The 18,854-nt window shown below is 28.7% G+C and overlaps 2 protein-coding genes across 2 annotated transcripts; both read left to right on the top strand.

Moving 5' to 3' along the window:
• Positions 1-2,005: 2,005 nt before the first annotated feature.
• LOC135927103 (CWF19-like protein 1) lies at positions 2,006-9,945 on the top strand. Its single transcript, XM_065463041.1, has 6 exons — positions 2,006-2,039; positions 2,085-2,161; positions 2,204-2,413; positions 2,459-2,572; positions 2,775-2,875; positions 9,642-9,945. The coding sequence occupies exons 1-6, from the start codon at positions 2,006-2,008 to the stop codon at positions 9,772-9,774; spliced, it is 669 nt and encodes a 222-aa protein (XP_065319113.1). The 3' UTR covers positions 9,775-9,945.
• Positions 9,946-16,940: 6,995 nt separating this feature from the next.
• Positions 16,941-18,393, top strand: LOC135927600 (uncharacterized). Its single transcript, XM_065463702.1, has one exon. It carries the CDS (start codon positions 17,166-17,168, stop codon positions 18,300-18,302), a length of 1,137 nt encoding a protein of 378 aa, XP_065319774.1. The 5' UTR covers positions 16,941-17,165; the 3' UTR covers positions 18,303-18,393.
• Positions 18,394-18,854: the final 461 nt, after the last annotated feature.

The raw sequence follows: 18,854 nt of genomic DNA, 5'->3' as shown, positions 1-18,854 counted from the left end.
AATATATGGCACTCCCCCCTATATTTTTATTTAAAAAAAATTTCAGACCCAGACTGGCCCGGGTATATTTAAAAATCATAATAAAAGAAAGAAATTTTATTACATAAGATCATTAATTCGTTTATTTTTTTTAAAAAAAATTTATATTATTAAGTTTGGAAAAATGTAATATATTTAAATATTCATTTGTGCTATACACCTTTAGTACCCAGTAATATAGTAAAAAGGATTAAATGATTGCGATTTTTTTAAAAATGATTATTTAAAACAGCGGCGTAGAGAGGGGACAAATGCACGATACAGATAACTAACACGATTGATTTATAAAACGGCCATATATATATAGAAAGTATATTACTGCCTTATTGATTTTGTGAAAAATTTAGATATAAAAATAATGTAATAGCTATATAAAAAGGTTTAACAAACCGGGGTGGACTTTTTATGAGACTAACGCGCTAGTCTTTGGTAAAAAATTTTTCAAAAACTATAAAGGGCTCCGCAAAATATTTTCGGTAAGAACAACTTGTGATAAAAATATTTTAACAACAGGGTGGGGGATGCGGAGAAGGCTGACCTCCAAAAAAAATTTGGCCCTTAAATTAAAAAAAAAAAATTTTAGTTATTAAATTTTATTACACCATAAAAGATTAACTTAAATGAAAATACACAACAAAATTTTTAGAAAAATATTATTTATCTAATTTATACAAATTAATAATGGTATAATAATATTATCATTTCTAATTTTTTAATTTAATTCATTTTATAATTTTTTTAGGCGTTTTAACGTATCCTGTAAATATACAGGCTATACTTTTAAGAGGCATCTGAATGGTCATTTAGAAACCTCTCGTATCATTTTTAATGATTTTAAGACTATCGGTTAAGTATTATTTTACTTTTCTAATAGACACTTAACTCAGAAATTTCCACTCATGATACTGTTGTATTATAAAAATTGTATTGATTCCAATATATCAAAAAATAAAAGAAGTGATAATTCTTTTGATCTGATAATATTTAAGAATGAGAAACTTATTTCAAAAATTAATCTCAAGGGTACGTAAAACGCCAGCAAATCTGTAAGATTTTTCAGTCAATACCAAATTGCAATTTGATTGTGAAAAGGACTTCAAATTGGAGTTCTTTAAAAAAGAATTATTATAAAACACAGGTTGATTATGATAATTATACATTGCTCCTCCCTCCCCTTGATCTTGATCCTCTTATATCAGTTAAAATAACCTCATTAGAATCATCAAACTTAAATATGAATACGTTATATCATGAAATGATAATAGCAAATAGAATAATAGCTGCAGAAGTTAAAATAAAATTTAGAAAATGTCTAAAATATTGTGTATAAAAAACATCTTATATTTAGTGAATTATATAAATGTTACTCTACTCAACAGCCATCATCATGCATCAATGGGTTTTTGTGAGGCCTCATTCTTTAAACTAATGAGAGTTCTCTCAAGCATTAGAGAATGATAGATCAACGTTAACCAAATTTAGTATTAATAGTATTGTAACCGTATAGAAACACCAATTAATCACATATAGAAAATTTTTTTTACTGAATTTAGCTTTAAATTCATTTATGTTTAAATTTAAAAATAAAAATTATCGTTTACAAATTTATAATAAAAATAACTAAAATCTATTAATACCTGACTATTTGTTTTATTTCAGAAAAATATACCCCTCCAAGTAAACAGTCCCCCCCCTAGCTGGGAATTCTTGATTACGGTCCTGTCTATATATTATAAATACATTGTACTCGCCTTAATTCCTTTGGGGGATCAATTAATTAACATGAAAGCCTATATTAATTTTTGCAATTAATGAAGAATTTAATACAGTTCTAGACTACTTCTCACAAGTTATCTTATCAAATAATTTTTTTTATTTAATTGAAATATTATGTATTTATTTTTATTGTATTGTTTTATTAGCTAGCATGTCACTCATTATATATCACAGTAGACACCATTCTATTATGAATCCTTCCCACGATAAAAAAAATAATCAAAGTATTAAATTTTTTTAGCATTTCATTTAATATTCCGTTTATTCAGCCCTTCAATTAAATTGTTGGTTTTGTCTTGGAAACAAAGAAATTGAAAAAAACTTAATTGTTTATGTTGGAAAAGAAGTAAAACGATTTTTTTTAAAAAAATGTGATAAAATATTAAAGGTATATATTGCTTTAGCTAAGGGAAATCTTACTCCCTACCATGTTATTATAATCCCATTTGCCCATCTGACATCTTTAATACAGTTACCAGAGAGTGTTTTAGAAGAAATTAATAAAATTAAAGTATATTTAATTAAAATCTTCAAAACTCTTAACTTGAGATGTGCATTTTATGAACGCAATTTTAAAACCCCTCACTTTCAAATACATGTAACTTAAAATTTGGCTGAATCTAATATATATATTTTTTTTAAGTGTTTACAAGTTCCCTCTAAAAAATATATTGAAATAAAAGATATCTTTCTAACAAAAGCCAAGGAAAATAATATTAACTTGAATCAGATACCCCCTTATACTCATATATGCCAGGTAAATATGTTTTATTATCTATTTTATATCTATGCTTATGAATTTATTTTAAAATAATATTTCTTATAATAAATATTCTAAATAATTTTTATCCTGTATTATAGTATTTAAAAACTAATTTATGAAATTTTGGGAATAAATTTTTTATTTCTTTTTTTTAAAATTATATTCACTGAATTTGTGAACTTATAAATGTTTCAAGATAATCTCTCCAAAATCCAAATATTTTTATGTAGAGTTTGATGATGGGGAAAAGCTCTTTGCCAATATTGAAGATAATGATTTCCCTATAAATTTTGGAAGGTAAGAAAAATATAAATTATATAATGTTAAACTGTACCATTCTTGTTTTACTTTGAATAATTATATTGTTAAATAGAGAGTTCTATTAATCCTAAATACTTATATATTATACAGAGTTTAGTAATATTGAACTTCATTTATAACTTTAAAAAAACAATTTTTTCAAACTTTTTTCTTTAGAAGAATCTTATAATATCACCTACTTACTTATTGTTTTAACCACAATTTGATATATATAAAAAGGAAAAATAATTTAAATTAAGATAATTGATGTGTGCAATATAATTAGCAAAGTATCAAGCATATTATACTGTTCACATTATTTTATAAACAGATGCCATAGTTGAGAAGAGCAGTCTGCTTATTAATTTGTTTACTAAGAATTAGTCTTTCATGTTCATCCTCACTTTCTTAAATTAATAAAATTTGTAAAGTTTTTTTTAACAACCTCCTTAAAATGAGAATATTTTGCTTTCGTTTTGAGCCTGTTTTTTAAAACGCCTAGCTCAATATTGTATCTAGAAAAATATTATCTTAAGCCTCCAGATTTCGATAATATATGTCCAAACATTTGTTCCTTCTATGAGCAAAAATCTTCATTGTATGCATAATATTTTTCTGGATGAAATATTGAGTTAGCCATTTTTAAAAATCGGCTTAAAACGGGCCGTTTAACAACACTATCTATATCTAATCACAACTTAACAATTTTTAGAATATTTATCAAAAAATTTTGCTTAAAACCAAATTCTTTATTCTTGCCATTCCTTAAACTAAACCTAGTTCAAAATCCAAAACTTAAAGCTCCCTATTATTCTCTCATTCCGTGTAATGTAATGTATAATTGTTTATCACCATCTCATTTAGTAAAGACAATGCCAAATATGAATATCTTAAATTAGCTAACAAAAAATTAATAAAAATAGAAATCTTCATAAAATGAAACATTTACAAAGTTGTGATTCATTTCATACATGACTCATTCATCACAAATCAATCACTGTTTTTGATGACCATCTCAAAAATACTTGGCATGTTAGTTATTTATATTGTCAAAAATCCGATTCAACCAAAATCAAATATAGTACTTTATAAAAAAAATAGATTTATTACACATTCAATGTATATTTTTGAATCCATAAAATTTTGATAAAATATGCAACTTAGATATTAACATTGTATAAAGTCTGTTGACACCAATATGTGGTATTAAGATGTTTTTAATTTTTAGAGTTCAAGGAATTGTTAAATTCTTGTCTTATTATTTTAGGGTATACCTCTGCCTAGTTCTCATGTAATGATATATAATATATATAATAAAGTGTGGTTTAATTAAATATTCAAAACATATTTATAGATGCTACATCTTTGAGCGATATTTTCTTCATATGCTTCATTATCTGGGACTATTAAAGAATTTGAAAAATTTTGTAAATGTCTATATAGCAAGGTTCTATCTACTAAAAGCACCATATCCTGTAGACGTTATAAATCTTTTTAAATATCGAAAAGTTTATTATTCTTGCAAATATGGTGGCACAATTCAAAAAAGCAACTCCAAGGGTATCAGAAATTCCTCAACATTTCGCAAGAAGTGTTCCTTTAAATTTACATTATACCTTAAACATAAGGACACTGGACATTACTTAGAAATTGTGACCATGGTTGATGAGCACTGTAATCATGATTTAAGTATAATTATACATTATAATAAATTAATATAACTCATATAAATAGATAGTATTACTTTCCATTCCTTACCTAAAGAAAGAATGCTTTCTGTGGAAGAAAGGCAAATAGTCGAAAATTCGTTAAAACTAAAGGCAAACAAGCTAAAAATTCAGGAATCTCTTCTGAAAATGGGTAAAAAAATGACACTTAAAGATATACATAATGTCCAGACAAAAATTAATAAAACCAAGACCAATGACTTAGCAAGTATTTTTGAACTAAGAGATAAAGACCATTGTTGAGGTTGCTGAAGAAAATGATGTATTGCTAGGTATTTTCTTTCAGGACAGGATAATGCAACAAAATCTAAAAAGATTTCCTGAAGTTATGTTTGTAGATGCTATCTACAAATTAAATAATTATGGAATGCCTTTATTCATCACTTTGGTTGTTGATGGTAATGGTGAGTCACAAATCGTATCACTTTGGCTTGTACAAAGTGAGAGCTATAAGTGTGTCAAAACGATGTGTGATTATATGAAATTCCATAATAATAACTTGGAAGATCTGGAGGTTATTGTTGCAGATAAAGATATGGCAGATAGACATGCCTTTTATGATAGTTTTCCTGGGGTGAGCATACATATCTGTATATTTCATGCTCTTAGACTATTTAAGAGAGAAATTACAGTGGATAAAAGAAATATCACCTCATCTGAGGTTAAGATAGTACTGGATATATTACAAAAAATGGTCTATAGCAAGACAGAGGATATATACAATGATCTATATTCAAAACTTATTGAATTAGACATGCCTCTAGTGTCATTATATTTTAATATTAATTGGCACCATATCCGGAAAGAATGGGTGATATACTGGAGAAATGAATCACCACATCTCCTCAATCTAACCAATAACCGGCTTGAATCATTAAATCAATAAAAAGAGTCGTTAACAAATATTCACCATTAAACGACCTTTTTTCAGATTTATCAACAGTGGTTGGTTCCCAGGCATATGAAAGGCAATTTAGAAATATAATGAGTGTAGAGAGGCAACAGATTGTAACATACGCATCATATACCCCGGAGCATGCATACTTCACTCTTTTAACCCCATATGCTTTCAAGATTAATTTAAACGAAATTTTGCTACATAATCAAATTCAATATGGATACTATTTTAAACCAAGGATTCATCTGCGAAAAAGGTGTTGAAATTAAGGTAACATTGGATTCTTGTACCTGTGGATTTTTGAAATGTATCAAGCTTCCTTGTCGCCATATATTAGCACTTCATGCTACATCAAAATTCGACATTTATCTTAGTCATCTTTGTGGTGAGAGATGGACTAAAAAATATACGCAAGACACATTATTAATGCCACCAGTAAACACATCACAATCATACCTAAATATCTCAAAACATGATACTATTCCTTTAACAAAAAATTTATCTATCAATGATAAATTTAAAAAGATACAAAGAATATTGCTGCCCTTTTCAGGGTTAATGTCACACCTTCCTCAAGAAATCTTTGATATATTTCTTGAAAAATTAAAAAAACTTGAAGATATTGTCCAAGGAGGAAAATATTTTGATGTTTTGGAGATCAAATGATTTTTCCAAATCCAATAGTTATGCCCAAATTTATTAACGGTCAACAAGGTATTGCTATTTTTTGTAAAATAATTTTTTAATATTAAATATAGATACAAATGTAATGATTCCAGTCATAAAAACTACAATTATGACTGAGACTGAAATTAAAGATAATGACAAAACTATGAAGAGGCTAAAAAGTATGAAAATGCCTCTCAAAATGAAAAAAATAGGTAGGTATAGGCAATCCGATTTATCAGTGATAGGCCTTTCGAGGAAACAGAGGAAGTTTTCAGCAAGTAACGAAATTACATCTTAAATAAAATAAAGGGCAGCAATATTCTTTGTACCTTTTTAAATTTATCATTGATAGATAAATTTTTTGTTTAAGGAATAGTATCATGTTTTGAGATATTTATGTATGATTGTGATGTGTTTAATGGTGTCATTAATAATGTGTCTTGTGTATATTTTTTAGTCCATCTCTCACCACAAAGATGACTATGATAAATGTCGAATTTTGATGTAGCATGAAGTGCTAATATATGGCGACAAGGAAGCTTGATACATTTCATAAATCCACAGGTACAAGAATCCAATGTTACCTTAATTTCAACACCTTTTTCGCAGATGAATCCTTGGTTTAAAATAGTATCCATATTGAATATTTGAATTTGATTATGTAGCAAAATTTCGTTTAAAACAATCTTGAAAGCATATGGGGTTAAAAGAGTGGAGTATGCATGCTCCGGGGTATATGATGCGTATGTTACAATCTGTTGCCTCTCTACACTCATTATATTTCTAAATTGCCTTTCATATGCCTGGGAACCAACCACTGTTGATAAATCTGAAAAAAGGTCGTTTAATGGTGAATATTTGTTAACGACTCTTTTTATTGATTTAATGATTCAAGCCGGTTATTGGTTAGATTGAGGAGATGTGGTGACTCATTTCTCCAGTATATCACCCATTCTTTCCGGATATGGTGCCAATTAATATTAAAATATAATGACACTAGAGACATGTCTAATTCAATAAGTTTTGAATATAGATCATTGTATATATCCTCTGTCTTGCTATAGACCATTTTTTGTAATATATCCAGTACTATCTTAACCTCAGATAAGGTGATATTTCTTTTATCCACTGTAATTTCTCTCTTAAATAGTCTAGGAGCATGAAATATACAGATATGTATGCTCACCCCAGGAAAACTATCATAAAAGGCATGTCTATCTGCCATATCTTTATCTGCAACAATAACCTCCAGATCTTCCAAGTTATTATTATGGAATTTCATATAATCACACATCGTTTTGACACACTTATAGCTCTCACTTTGTACAAGCCAAAGTGATACGATTTGTGACTCACCATTCATCAACAACCAAAGTGATGAATAAAGGCATTCCATAATTATTTAATTTGTAGGTAGCATCTACAAACATAACTTCAGAAAATCTTTTTAGATTTTGTTGCATTATCCTGTCCTGAAAGAAAATACCTAGCAATACATCATTTTCTTCAGCAACCTCAACAATGGCTTCTTTATCTCTTTTTAATAGTTCAAAAATACTTGCTAAGTCATTGGTCTTGGTTTTATTAATTTTTGTCTGGACATTATGTATATCTTTAAGTGTCATTTTTTTACCCATTTTCAGAAGAGATTCCTGAATTTTTAGCTTGTTTGCCTTTAGTTTTAACGAATTTTCGACTATTTGCCTTTCTTCCACAGAAAGCATTCTTTCTTTAGGTAAGGAATGGAAAGTAATACTATCTATTTATATGAGTTATATTAATTTATTATAATGTATAATTATACTTAAATCATGATTACAGTGCTCATCAACCATGGTCACAATTTCTAAGTAATGTCCAGTGTCCTTATGTTTAAGGTATAATGTAAATTTAAAGGAACACTTCTTGCGAAATGTTGAGGAATTTCTGATACCCTTGGAGTTGCTTTTTTGAATTGTGCCACCATATTTGCAAGAATAATAAACTTTTCGATATTTAAAAAGATTTATAACGTCTACAGGATATGGTGCTTTTAGTAGATAGGACCTTGCTATATAGACATTTACAAAATTAGAATTCTCAAATTCTTCAATAGTCCTGGATAATGAAGCATATGAAAAAAATATCGCTCCAAGATGTAGCATATATAAATATATTTTGAAAATTTAATTAAACACACTTTATTATATATATATTATATATCATTACATGAGAACTAGGCAGAGGTATACCCTAAAATAATAAGACAAGAATTTAACAATTCCTTGAGAACTCTAAAAATTTAAAAACATCTTAATACCACATATTGGTGTCAACAGACTTTATACAATGTTAAATTAATAGTTCATTGCATAACTTACTATAGAATTAAAGTTTCTCATCATGAAGTAAGATATTTGTGTAATATATTATATAATCTATTTACTATTAACTAAAGAAATTAGCTTATAAAATAGATAACATTTAAATTCAAATGAAAAAGTATTTAGAATAAAATAAAATATCTGCATTTCATGTTTAATTATTGGATTTAAAAAAAATTGTTTACCTTTGTACTTTCTGTTTCTGTGCATTCCATATCAGTAAATTTATAGCAGAGAAGTATATTCAAAATTTTGCTCTAACCAGTGAACACCTATTATTTAAATTTAATATATAAAAAATATAAGCATTTACTTTAAAAATCTGTATATGATAAATAAAAACAATATTGCTGCTTAGTTAATTATTTAAAAATGGTAACTAGTATATAAAACAGGTATGACTAAATTAAATTAAAATTTAGAGTACCATAAAATATTTGATGTCATATATAAATTAGGTTATAAAAAAATTGTTTACCTTTATCTCTTATGCTGTACCTCCTATATCAGTAAATTTATAGCAGAGAAGTAGAATCAAAATTTTGCTCTAACCAGTGAACACCTATTATTTAAATTTAATACGAAATATAAACTAATGTATAATTCAGTAACTTTAAAAATAAAATCCAATTTTTTTATAAAATGGATGATTTTAAATATCGCGGGTACAAGGAAATAAAAATATTAAATGAATGTGCGATATTTAGTTTTTTCACAAAATATCGCTGGTGTTATGTTTAGTTTTTTCACTAAATATCACAGGTGTTATGTTTAGTTTTTTCACTAAATATCACAGGTGTTATATGCAGTTTAAATGGTCGATTTGACATTTGAATGACAATCCACGTCACATCAAAATTATTTTTTAAATTGTTGATTGGCTACCACAAAGTTTCTTAAAAAGATCAATATATAATTGAGCTGTGTAGTGGCCGAATATGGTGTTTTTTTCTCCCAGTTCTAGCTTTACTAAATAAATAACAATTTTAAAATTAAATTATACAAAGACTAGAAAATTTATAAATATAAATCTTAATTTGATCTAATTTTTTTAGTTTTAATCGTGGAGTTAAATTTATTCATTTATATTTTTATTATTATTATAGGGAAGTGTTTTGCCATAGAGATTTGTTGAATCAGCCAGAAAAGGCCGATTGGAAATCGGTCATTCTTCCCAAGGACGAGGAACGCGAAATGGTTCGAGATCTTCGGGAGATGTTCGCCCAAGCCGAGATATAAAAATAAAGAATTCTTATTGGTTGAATCAAAAAATAATAATTTTAATAGATTAAGATTTGTATATATATATACCTCGTGAATGTATAAATAAACGCCTTATTATACTCATATTTTTTTATTTTATTTTGTTATCCATTAGAATTTACAGTGTTATAATATCAGTATTACGCAGACCGCGCTATGAATTTATTATTGTGTCCAGACCTGATTTTTTAAAGCGAATCACATTTTAACGTTTAAAAATAACCCCGTTTTTTTAAATTTTTTTTTGCCCGACCAATATTTTTCAGTTTTTTTGGCCTAGGCCCGAATTTTTTCTTTAAAATATGATCTTTACGGGTAAAATCCAGATATGGCTTACAATATTTGGCCTTTCCTGAATAAAATTTTGTCTTTCTATTTGGTTAATAATGGTTTTTAAAAGGGTTAAACCGAAAAATATAAGAATCGAATGAATGTTGTAAAAATGATTCATCTCGGTTATTTAAGGCTAAAATTCTTGACTTATGCTTTGGAGCCTCCTCGGAGCACTGCGATGTACCTGTAACTTTAAAACCAGTTACTTTTCAAAAGTAACTGTGACACTTTCAAATAATATAATATATATAAAATGGAAATAATTGAAATCCGTATCAAAATTTAATATTTATTATAGTCAGAAATAAGAGTTTAATTTTAATATAAAAAAAAATTAACAACGCGATAATATTATGAGAATATTTTTTTTTAAAGAATTAGGCAAACGGATTTCGTGAAAAAACTGACCAGCCTAAGGAATCCCTTTTCTTACGACGAAGACATGCTACCGCCATTATTCGCTCTAACTATAAGTTTTATCTCTTTTATCGAATAATCTTCCATGTCAATTCTATTTTTTGCATTTTTCCAACATATTATAATCAGCTACCATTCAAATAAATTAACCAATGACCTTAAAAAAAAAAATTATATTTATTACTGTACGAATTTTTTTTTTTATAATTAATTACATAATGGGTAAAATCTATTTTTTTAAAAAAATCAACACCTTCTTATGCTTCAAAAACCACTCTTTTCTTCTTAAGTTTTTGTCCAATCGTTATTGTTTTTGGCCTTTGATAAAAAAGTGATGATATATATAGTTTAAATTCTTCATCGCAAGATTTTATTATATACTTCATATAGATATAATCTTTCAAAAAAAATACAGGACATGAGCAAATTTTTCTCATCCAAATAATAAGGAAAAACGTATTATCCCATAAGAAAAAAAGAAAGAAATTAAATCGGTCTTTCCATGGTCAAAAAATTTAACATGGTTAAGGAGATTCTAATCTCGGCAAATATTTTTATTATATTAATGAAAATTTTCTGAAAGCTCATTCCATTCTATATAATATAAGGGTATTTTAAAAATAAGATACAATATAAAACTATATCAAATTTTTTTTTTTTTAAAAAAAAGAATATATTAAAAAAATTATATATGTATATAGAGAAAATTTATATTAAAAAATATTTAAAATAAAGTAACATCACTCTTAGAGAGTGCATTCTTCGAAAAAATTAGATCTACAGATTTTTAGTTGATGGAAGGGGGTGGGGGGGGGGTGTAGAGAGAAATGTTTACGAGCTAAAATATCATGTTATTTACAAATACAGATACATTCCAGAAAATGGACGCCTTATCCCCTTAGCTTACTGGAATTTGGGCTGAAAACACGTTTGATATTTTGTACTTAATTATTCATATTTTTTCATGCAAGTAGCGAAATCATGATTTAAATTACGACAGGATAATTATCCACAAAATCTCGAATTTTCGAGAATGTTGATAATTTTCCCTCTATACCATGGACAGGGTTGGGGAGACCGGGGTTGGTCGGAGCATTATTTTTGTTAAAGTCATCATAGATCGTCCGAAAAAAACTATTGTATTTGAATTTATAAAAAATACCATAAGATAGACCTTAACATTTACCTAACCTTGTACATGGATAGATATTTAGATTATTTTATACTTTTTTTCTCAAGATTGATTCTAGTATAAAAGTAATTTTTTTGTGCCAACAAGCCCCAAACCCGGGGCTTATAGATTCAATTATTTTATTAGGTCTCCCATAGGATAATTAATATTATTACTTCACTTTTTTCATGGACAATGTTTCTGAACTCGAGCCGTAGTCGTATAATACGGCTCAGACTAGAGCGGCTCAATAAGCCATTTGAGCCAACTCCCGAGCCGACTCCCGAGCCGATTTTATATTAAAAATTATATTATATATAAAAGATATCAAATTTAAAAAAATATATTTTATCATAAAAAGAATTTCAAATAGCTGAGAGGGGTACAAAATATTTTTCGCCTCAAAGATACATTATTATACATTGCTATTATTAACCATAATTAAATTTTAATTTTTCTAAACATGTTCGGGTTTTTAAAATATAAATCCGCTGTACGAGGTAAGGAGTAAGGCATTTTTAAGCGGCTCGCTTTGAGGCGATTTTTAAAAACGGCCAACTCAATATTTTAGCCAGAGAAAATAGTGCCTAAGCATCGTGATTTCGATACTTTCTTTCTTTCTTTTTTTTTCTTTCTTTCTTTCTTTCTTTCTTTCTTTCTTTCTTTCTTTCTTTCTTTCTTTCTTTCTTTCTTTCTTTCTTTCTTTCTTTCTTTCTTTCTTTCTTTCTTTCTTTCTTTCTTTCTTTCTTTCTTTCTTTCTTTCTTTCTTTCTTTCTTTCTTTCTTTCTTTCTTTCTTTCTTTCTTTCTTTCTTTCTTTCTTTCTTTCTTTCTTTCTTTCTTTCTTTCTTTCTTTCTTTCTTTCTTTCTTTCTTTCTTTCTTTCTTTCTTTCTTTCTTTCTTTCTTTCTTTCTTTCTTTCTTTCTTTCTTTCTTTCTTTCTTTCTTTCTTTCTTTCTTTCTTTCTATGAGTAAAAATCTTAATATTTTTCTGGATGAGGTATTGGAGTTAGTCGTTTTTAAAAATCGCGGTCAAAACGAGCCATTTTACAACACTAGTTAGGAATAGGATTATATGCCTTAGGGTTTAATTAAAGGGTTGAGAGATATGGATTAGGGTTAAAATATATAATAATCTGACAATTTTTTTGCTTGTGATAATATATGAACGAATCGAAATTTTAAAAAATCAGCTGTTTAAACGGCGAAAGGTCAATATCTTAGATTCCAATAAGATTAAAAAAAAGGACCAATTAAATATTTCGTAATTTTGAGTTTTATTTATATATTTTCACCCATTTTTTTTTATAAATGATTTGTCACCATTCATAGATTACCTGGAGAGGCCTCTTTTAAAATAGAAAAAAAGAAAGAAAGAAAGAAAGAGAGAAGAGAAGAAGAATTTTTTTAGAAAAATATTCAGAACTGCAACCAGAACTCATTTTAGTTTGAGGAAACCTATTAGAGTTTTTTTTTTGATTGATTGATGTTTTGGACAAGTTTTTTATTTCCCGACAGGAAAAAAAAAGAAGAGATTATTCCTATTTTCAAGCTTTCGGGCACAACACGGACTGCAGAATTAATTATTTTTTATTATCAAAATATTTAATATAAATAATTTACTTAAATATGGAGGAAAATTGAAATAATCTTAAGAGATTCTTAATATCTCCTTCAAATTTATACCACGCGTAAAAATGATTGTTTTTATTTATATAATTAACTTTAGCTATTAAGAATTAGATGCAAAAAGGATAATAAAACTTTTAGAAATATAATAAAATGTATTTTATTTTAAAAAAAAATACGAATAATTAATTTTTAATTTTAAAATTACAAGCAAAAATTCGATTTCAAATCGTGTTTTTTTTTGTTCAAAATAAAAAACAACATTGATTTAAATAATTTAATTTAGAGATCTGCAAAGTTAAAATAATCCGGTTGCCGGGTATAATATTTTTAAAAATTTCGGGCCGGGTCGGACTTTGGAATTTTTTTTTAAATATATCTAAATTTATCAATTTTATATATTGATTTTTTTGTGTAAGGCTGTGTCCAAGTATCAAAAAATTTAATCGCGCAATTTGCGCAAATCTAGCGAAAAAAAATTTAAGCCATTTTTAATGGAAAATTAAAATTTTGGCCTAAATCATTTTTTGGTATTTATAGAAATTTGAAAAAATCATTTAGGTCAACATTTTAATTTTCCATTAAAAATGGCTTATATTTTTTTTCGCTAGATTTGCGCAAATTGCGCGATTAAATTTTTTTGATACTTTGGACACAGCCTAAAATAAAAATATTTGATTTTATTTATTATTGAAACTAAACGACATATAACATGTGTCTTTTATTTTTGAGTAATTATAAAAATTAATTTCTACGTTTTAAATAAATTCGGGCCGGGTCGGGTCGGTAAATTTTTTTAAAAAAAATTTAGGGTTCGGGCCGGGCCGGGTTTGAAAAATTAGGTCCGATGCAGATCACTAATTTAATCTAATCATGCCCAACCGTATACGCGCAAAGCGAGAGAGATTGGAAAATATCGCATTTAAATAACATTTTTGATTATAAAATATATATTTTTTCCGAAAAAGCAAGAAATATGAGCAAAGGGGCCTGCAAAAAAAAAAGGTTCAAAATTTTAAGTTAAATTTTTTGAATCATTTTGACGCTTTAGTTTTACAAATTGTTTCAATTGGGAAATAAAATATATGAGGAGTAGAATGAATATCGAAAAAGTTCCACTTATATTATTTCCCAAACTGATTAATTGATAATTTATTAAGAACAATATACGTATATAGTATAATCAGTCGGAGTTTTCGAGGCGATTGGTATACTAAGCATTTTTTTTCAAACCGAAGAATGCAATCGGAGGAAGAGATCTGCTAACCCCGTGCGAACCGCTTAGGCCCTTAAATATTTTAGGGAAGAGTTAGGTCAGCCCCCGTCAAGGCTTTACGAAAAGACCGCCCCGGCCCACTAATTTGTATTTTGAACGAATTTTCAGGTCTTCACTTTTTTAATATTTACATCTGATTTTTTTTTCCTTTCAATTAAGGCACTTATATCTCTCCTCTAGGGCTATCTATTCCCACCGTTTTATCAATCGATTGTGTTCGATATCTGTATTTTATGCATTTTAATGTCCTTGACTGGGCTCATCATCTACTAAAATGTCTACGAAAAGTCGGAGATTTGTGACACCTGCCTCTTATTTCGTTTATATATTGTCCAGCTGGGCCAGAAATATATATTTTTTTATAGTGCGAATTTGTCATCGCCTGTTTAATTATTTTGTTATGCCCCGAGTCGTTTATAATTTTTTTTTTAAACAAAAATTTTCCAAGAACCCGTTTTAATTCTTTTTTCAAAAAATTCCGTCGGGCCGGGTTTTTTAGCGGGTAGAGTTATGCGGATATCTAATCTGAGGGCGGTGTAAGGACCGGAATGACCAAATTACTCCAATCCCTTTATCTGGAAAACTTGTTGGCCTTTTTTTTACAATTGCAACGAAAAACGCCTTCTGAATCCGAGAGAATTGTATTCCTACCAATGACATATAATGATACCTAGACTGACGATGCATCCATATAATAAAGCATTTGAAAGCGTGGCTGAATGCAAATCAGCTGATTCCGCCATTATGCTAAACCCGTGTAGTAATTATTCTCATGTTAAAAACAACTACCATTATCTCCGATCATCAGGCAATTCTTTAATAAAGCACGCGTCAGAATCAGGACATGGGAATAAATTGGCCTGTCGTTTTAAATTTTTTAAAAAAAAATAATGATATGATGGGTAACCAAAATGGCGTCCCCAGCTGTTTTTTTTTAAAATTTGATGTAGCCCTTTTAAACGCATCGTCAAGTCTAGCTATGATTATATGTCATTGATTCCTACATAAAGACAAAACACTTTCGCTAAACTATTGATATATCCCGGTTTTTATTTCGAGAACCGTTTAAAATAAAAAATGGTGACCGAAGAAAATTCAAATCGAAAAATTATTTAATGGAAAAATATGATTGCTAATTTAAATCTCACAAAAATGGGTCCATTAAAACTTAACGACCCCCCTAAACCAATGACGATATTAAACACTCCAGTCTCTATATTTGCCAGACCTGCAGGCCTGGTCCAAACCCGCCCCGGGTACATAGGCCGGGCCGTATTTTAATTTTTTTAAAATAAACTTGGGCTTGGCCGTATATATTAAAACTAAATATATGAAATAGCCATTATTTGCTATAAAAATCAATAAAAAATATATTTTTAAAAAAAAATCCGGGCCGGGTCTAAATATATAGAAACCGGGGCCGGGCCGATAAAAATTTTCGAAAAAAAAACCGGGCAGTGTAAATGGTACTTCTGGAGGTCTCTGATATTTACCCCTCTCCCCCCTGCCAAATCCAGAGTAGCATATAAAAAAAGAAAGGAAAATCTAAATCAAAACTAACTACTCTCCCGTTATTCAAAAATGATTGGCTCTTCAAAACTACCCAATCACTTTAATTTTCAATCTGTTAAGACCTGGTCAGCGTCGGCCTCTACTAAGTTGTCAGTTGTCACCTTGTGTCGGTCAGATTTTCGACAATTATATATAATTATAAAAAAAAATTTTGATTTTGATTTTTATTTTAGCATTTCTTCAAGTATAAGAGAGGTTAGCTAGTTACATATGGCAAAGTAATTAGTTTGAAAAATATAATAAATAATACAAAAATTATGCCTTTTTTGTTATAATGTAGATAAAAAAGAAAAAAATTCATAAATGTTTTTATATTAAATAAAAAAAATTTTAAATAACTAATAATACATAATTTTAATGTGTAAAAAAAAAATGGGATAAAAGTTTTTAAGATGCTCTCTAAGAATGAATTTTACTATCTTTATTTTTCTGTTATATTTTGTATTTATTATATTATGTATATTATATAAAAATATAAAAATTTTTAAAAAATAAAAAAAACTAACTTTAAAAAAGTATGGTTTTATTTAAAAAAATAAATAAAATTTAACAAAAATTAAGCTTAATTTAGAAAAAAATCCTATATTTTACAGAAAATTAATTATGAATAATTTCCCTTTATTTAATAATTATTTAATAATACTTTGAAAATTAAAAATTAATTTTTATCAAGATAACAAATTAATTAGCTAAGAATTTTTTTTTGGAAGAGATAAATTTTTCCATGCGCTCTTTTAAGAAAAAATAATGTTATTTGTTTTTTTTTTGGAAAAAATTAAAGAAAATATCATTAATAAATTTTATATTTTGTGACGGGTTTTGAAAATTGTATTTTTTTTAAGATTTTTAACCCAATTATACTATTTTGCTTACCAAAGTTTGTCCAACTCCTCAGAGAGATTTTCACTCCAGGCAAACTTACTTCACGGGCTATACTAGGTGATTAATTCCTTTTGTACGACGAGAGTTATAATGATTTTTACGAATACGTCTTCCGAAATGTACGCTCTCGCGGGTGATACCCGCATTTCGCGAGACGATACGCCACACTGTTCGCGGAGCTTTTACGAGTCATCATCGCTACCGATGTTCGCCGATTCTCTTCCTAAAACTGAAGAAGTACCTAGGGATCCCAAGAAAAAGAGTAAAAGGGACAAATCCAAAACTAATAAAGCATTTGACGCGCCCAACAAACGCTCTTACGTCAGGTCTAAAACTGGCACACCAAGGGCGCAGCTCTCTATCTCATCCTCTCAAAGTCAAAATAACCCAAACGAATATACCGATATTTATCTGGATTCCATTTGTGATTTTGATTACCATAAATTGACGACCAATACCTTTATCCCCTACCCAAAAAATTGCGACAATCTGGAGGCCTGCGAAAGGATAAAAATCGACAACGAAAATAACGCCTCAATGCGCGAATCTAACTCGCGTATTATAGGTATCAACGACGATAACAACGATAAATGGTACAACGAATTGAAAACGAGTACGGACGAATTTAACGCGGTATTCGTAAACCAAAGACAGAGCGCCAACGCCAGGGAGAGGAGCAGGACTTTCCACGTCAACACGGCTTTCCACGCTCTCAGAACGCTGATCCCCACGAAGCCGGCCAATCGTAAATTATCCAAAATCGAAACGCTCCATTTGGCCATAAGCTACATCTCCCATCTCAGTACCCTATTGGTACAGGACGCGTCTTCCTATTTCGACGATAACGATGACATGGACATCAGTAGTTTGAACGATTTGGGGACGGATTACCTACTCATTTCCCCAATCGGTGGACAGGGAGGCGGTGGCGCGTTAAACGAGGGAAGCGCTAAAGGATTTGTCGACAACGTTCACCAGTTATCGGAACAAAATTATATTCAAAATGTCGACTCCCGCGAAAACGCCATAATCGGCCCCAGCAGCGACATTAATCCCGAGATTGTCGATTTTAAAATAATCGACCACAGTTCCGGTTTAAATATCGATCACGTGATAACCAATCCTCCCAGGGGACGCATTTCTAAGAAAGTCGCGCTGAGAAGTCGGAAGGACTACAGGTACTGCACCTTTTGCGCTTTCAACAATTTGCTCGCCATCTCCTCTTAATTTAATAATACGCCAATACTATTATTCCTATTAAATTTATATTATTTATAAAATCAAATAATTACATTGAATGCTTGATATAATTATTTCTTCTATACAAATATTCTTATAAAAAAAAATGAAGTATAATAAAGAAATCTAATTTTTTTTTCTAACTTACATATACACATATATACACAAGGACGGTTCGGGTTGGGCAACTTGTATAAATTATATTATTTACGCGGCGCCAAGCCCGGAACATATACGAATCTCGAAAGACCGATGAACCGTTCATCAAAATGAATTTTTTCAAAGCGTCCTTGAATACTAATCAGCTGGTGATACGCCGCCATTAGAGTTTTTGGTATCAGCTGATTTCAATTGATACGCGTGTAAATGTATGGATCATGATAGTGAATTTCCGTATCGTCCCACTAGTTCTTATTTATATTATTTTTTTAAAAAAAATTTCTGAAATTAACCTACCATGCTGGATTTATAGGATATATTTGAAATTTAAAAAAAATAATAAAATAAAACGATTTAAATTGTTTTATATTTGTTCATCAC

The sequence above is a fragment of the Gordionus sp. m RMFG-2023 genome, chromosome 3 (genome assembly GCF_954871325.1).
Source record: "Gordionus sp. m RMFG-2023 chromosome 3, tfGorSpeb1-WG-v2, whole genome shotgun sequence".
Taxonomy (NCBI): Eukaryota; Metazoa; Nematomorpha; class Gordioida; order Chordodea; family Parachordodidae; genus Gordionus; species Gordionus sp. m RMFG-2023.
Note: the sequence above shows the minus strand (reverse complement) of the source record. Positions and strands in the feature narration are given on the sequence as shown.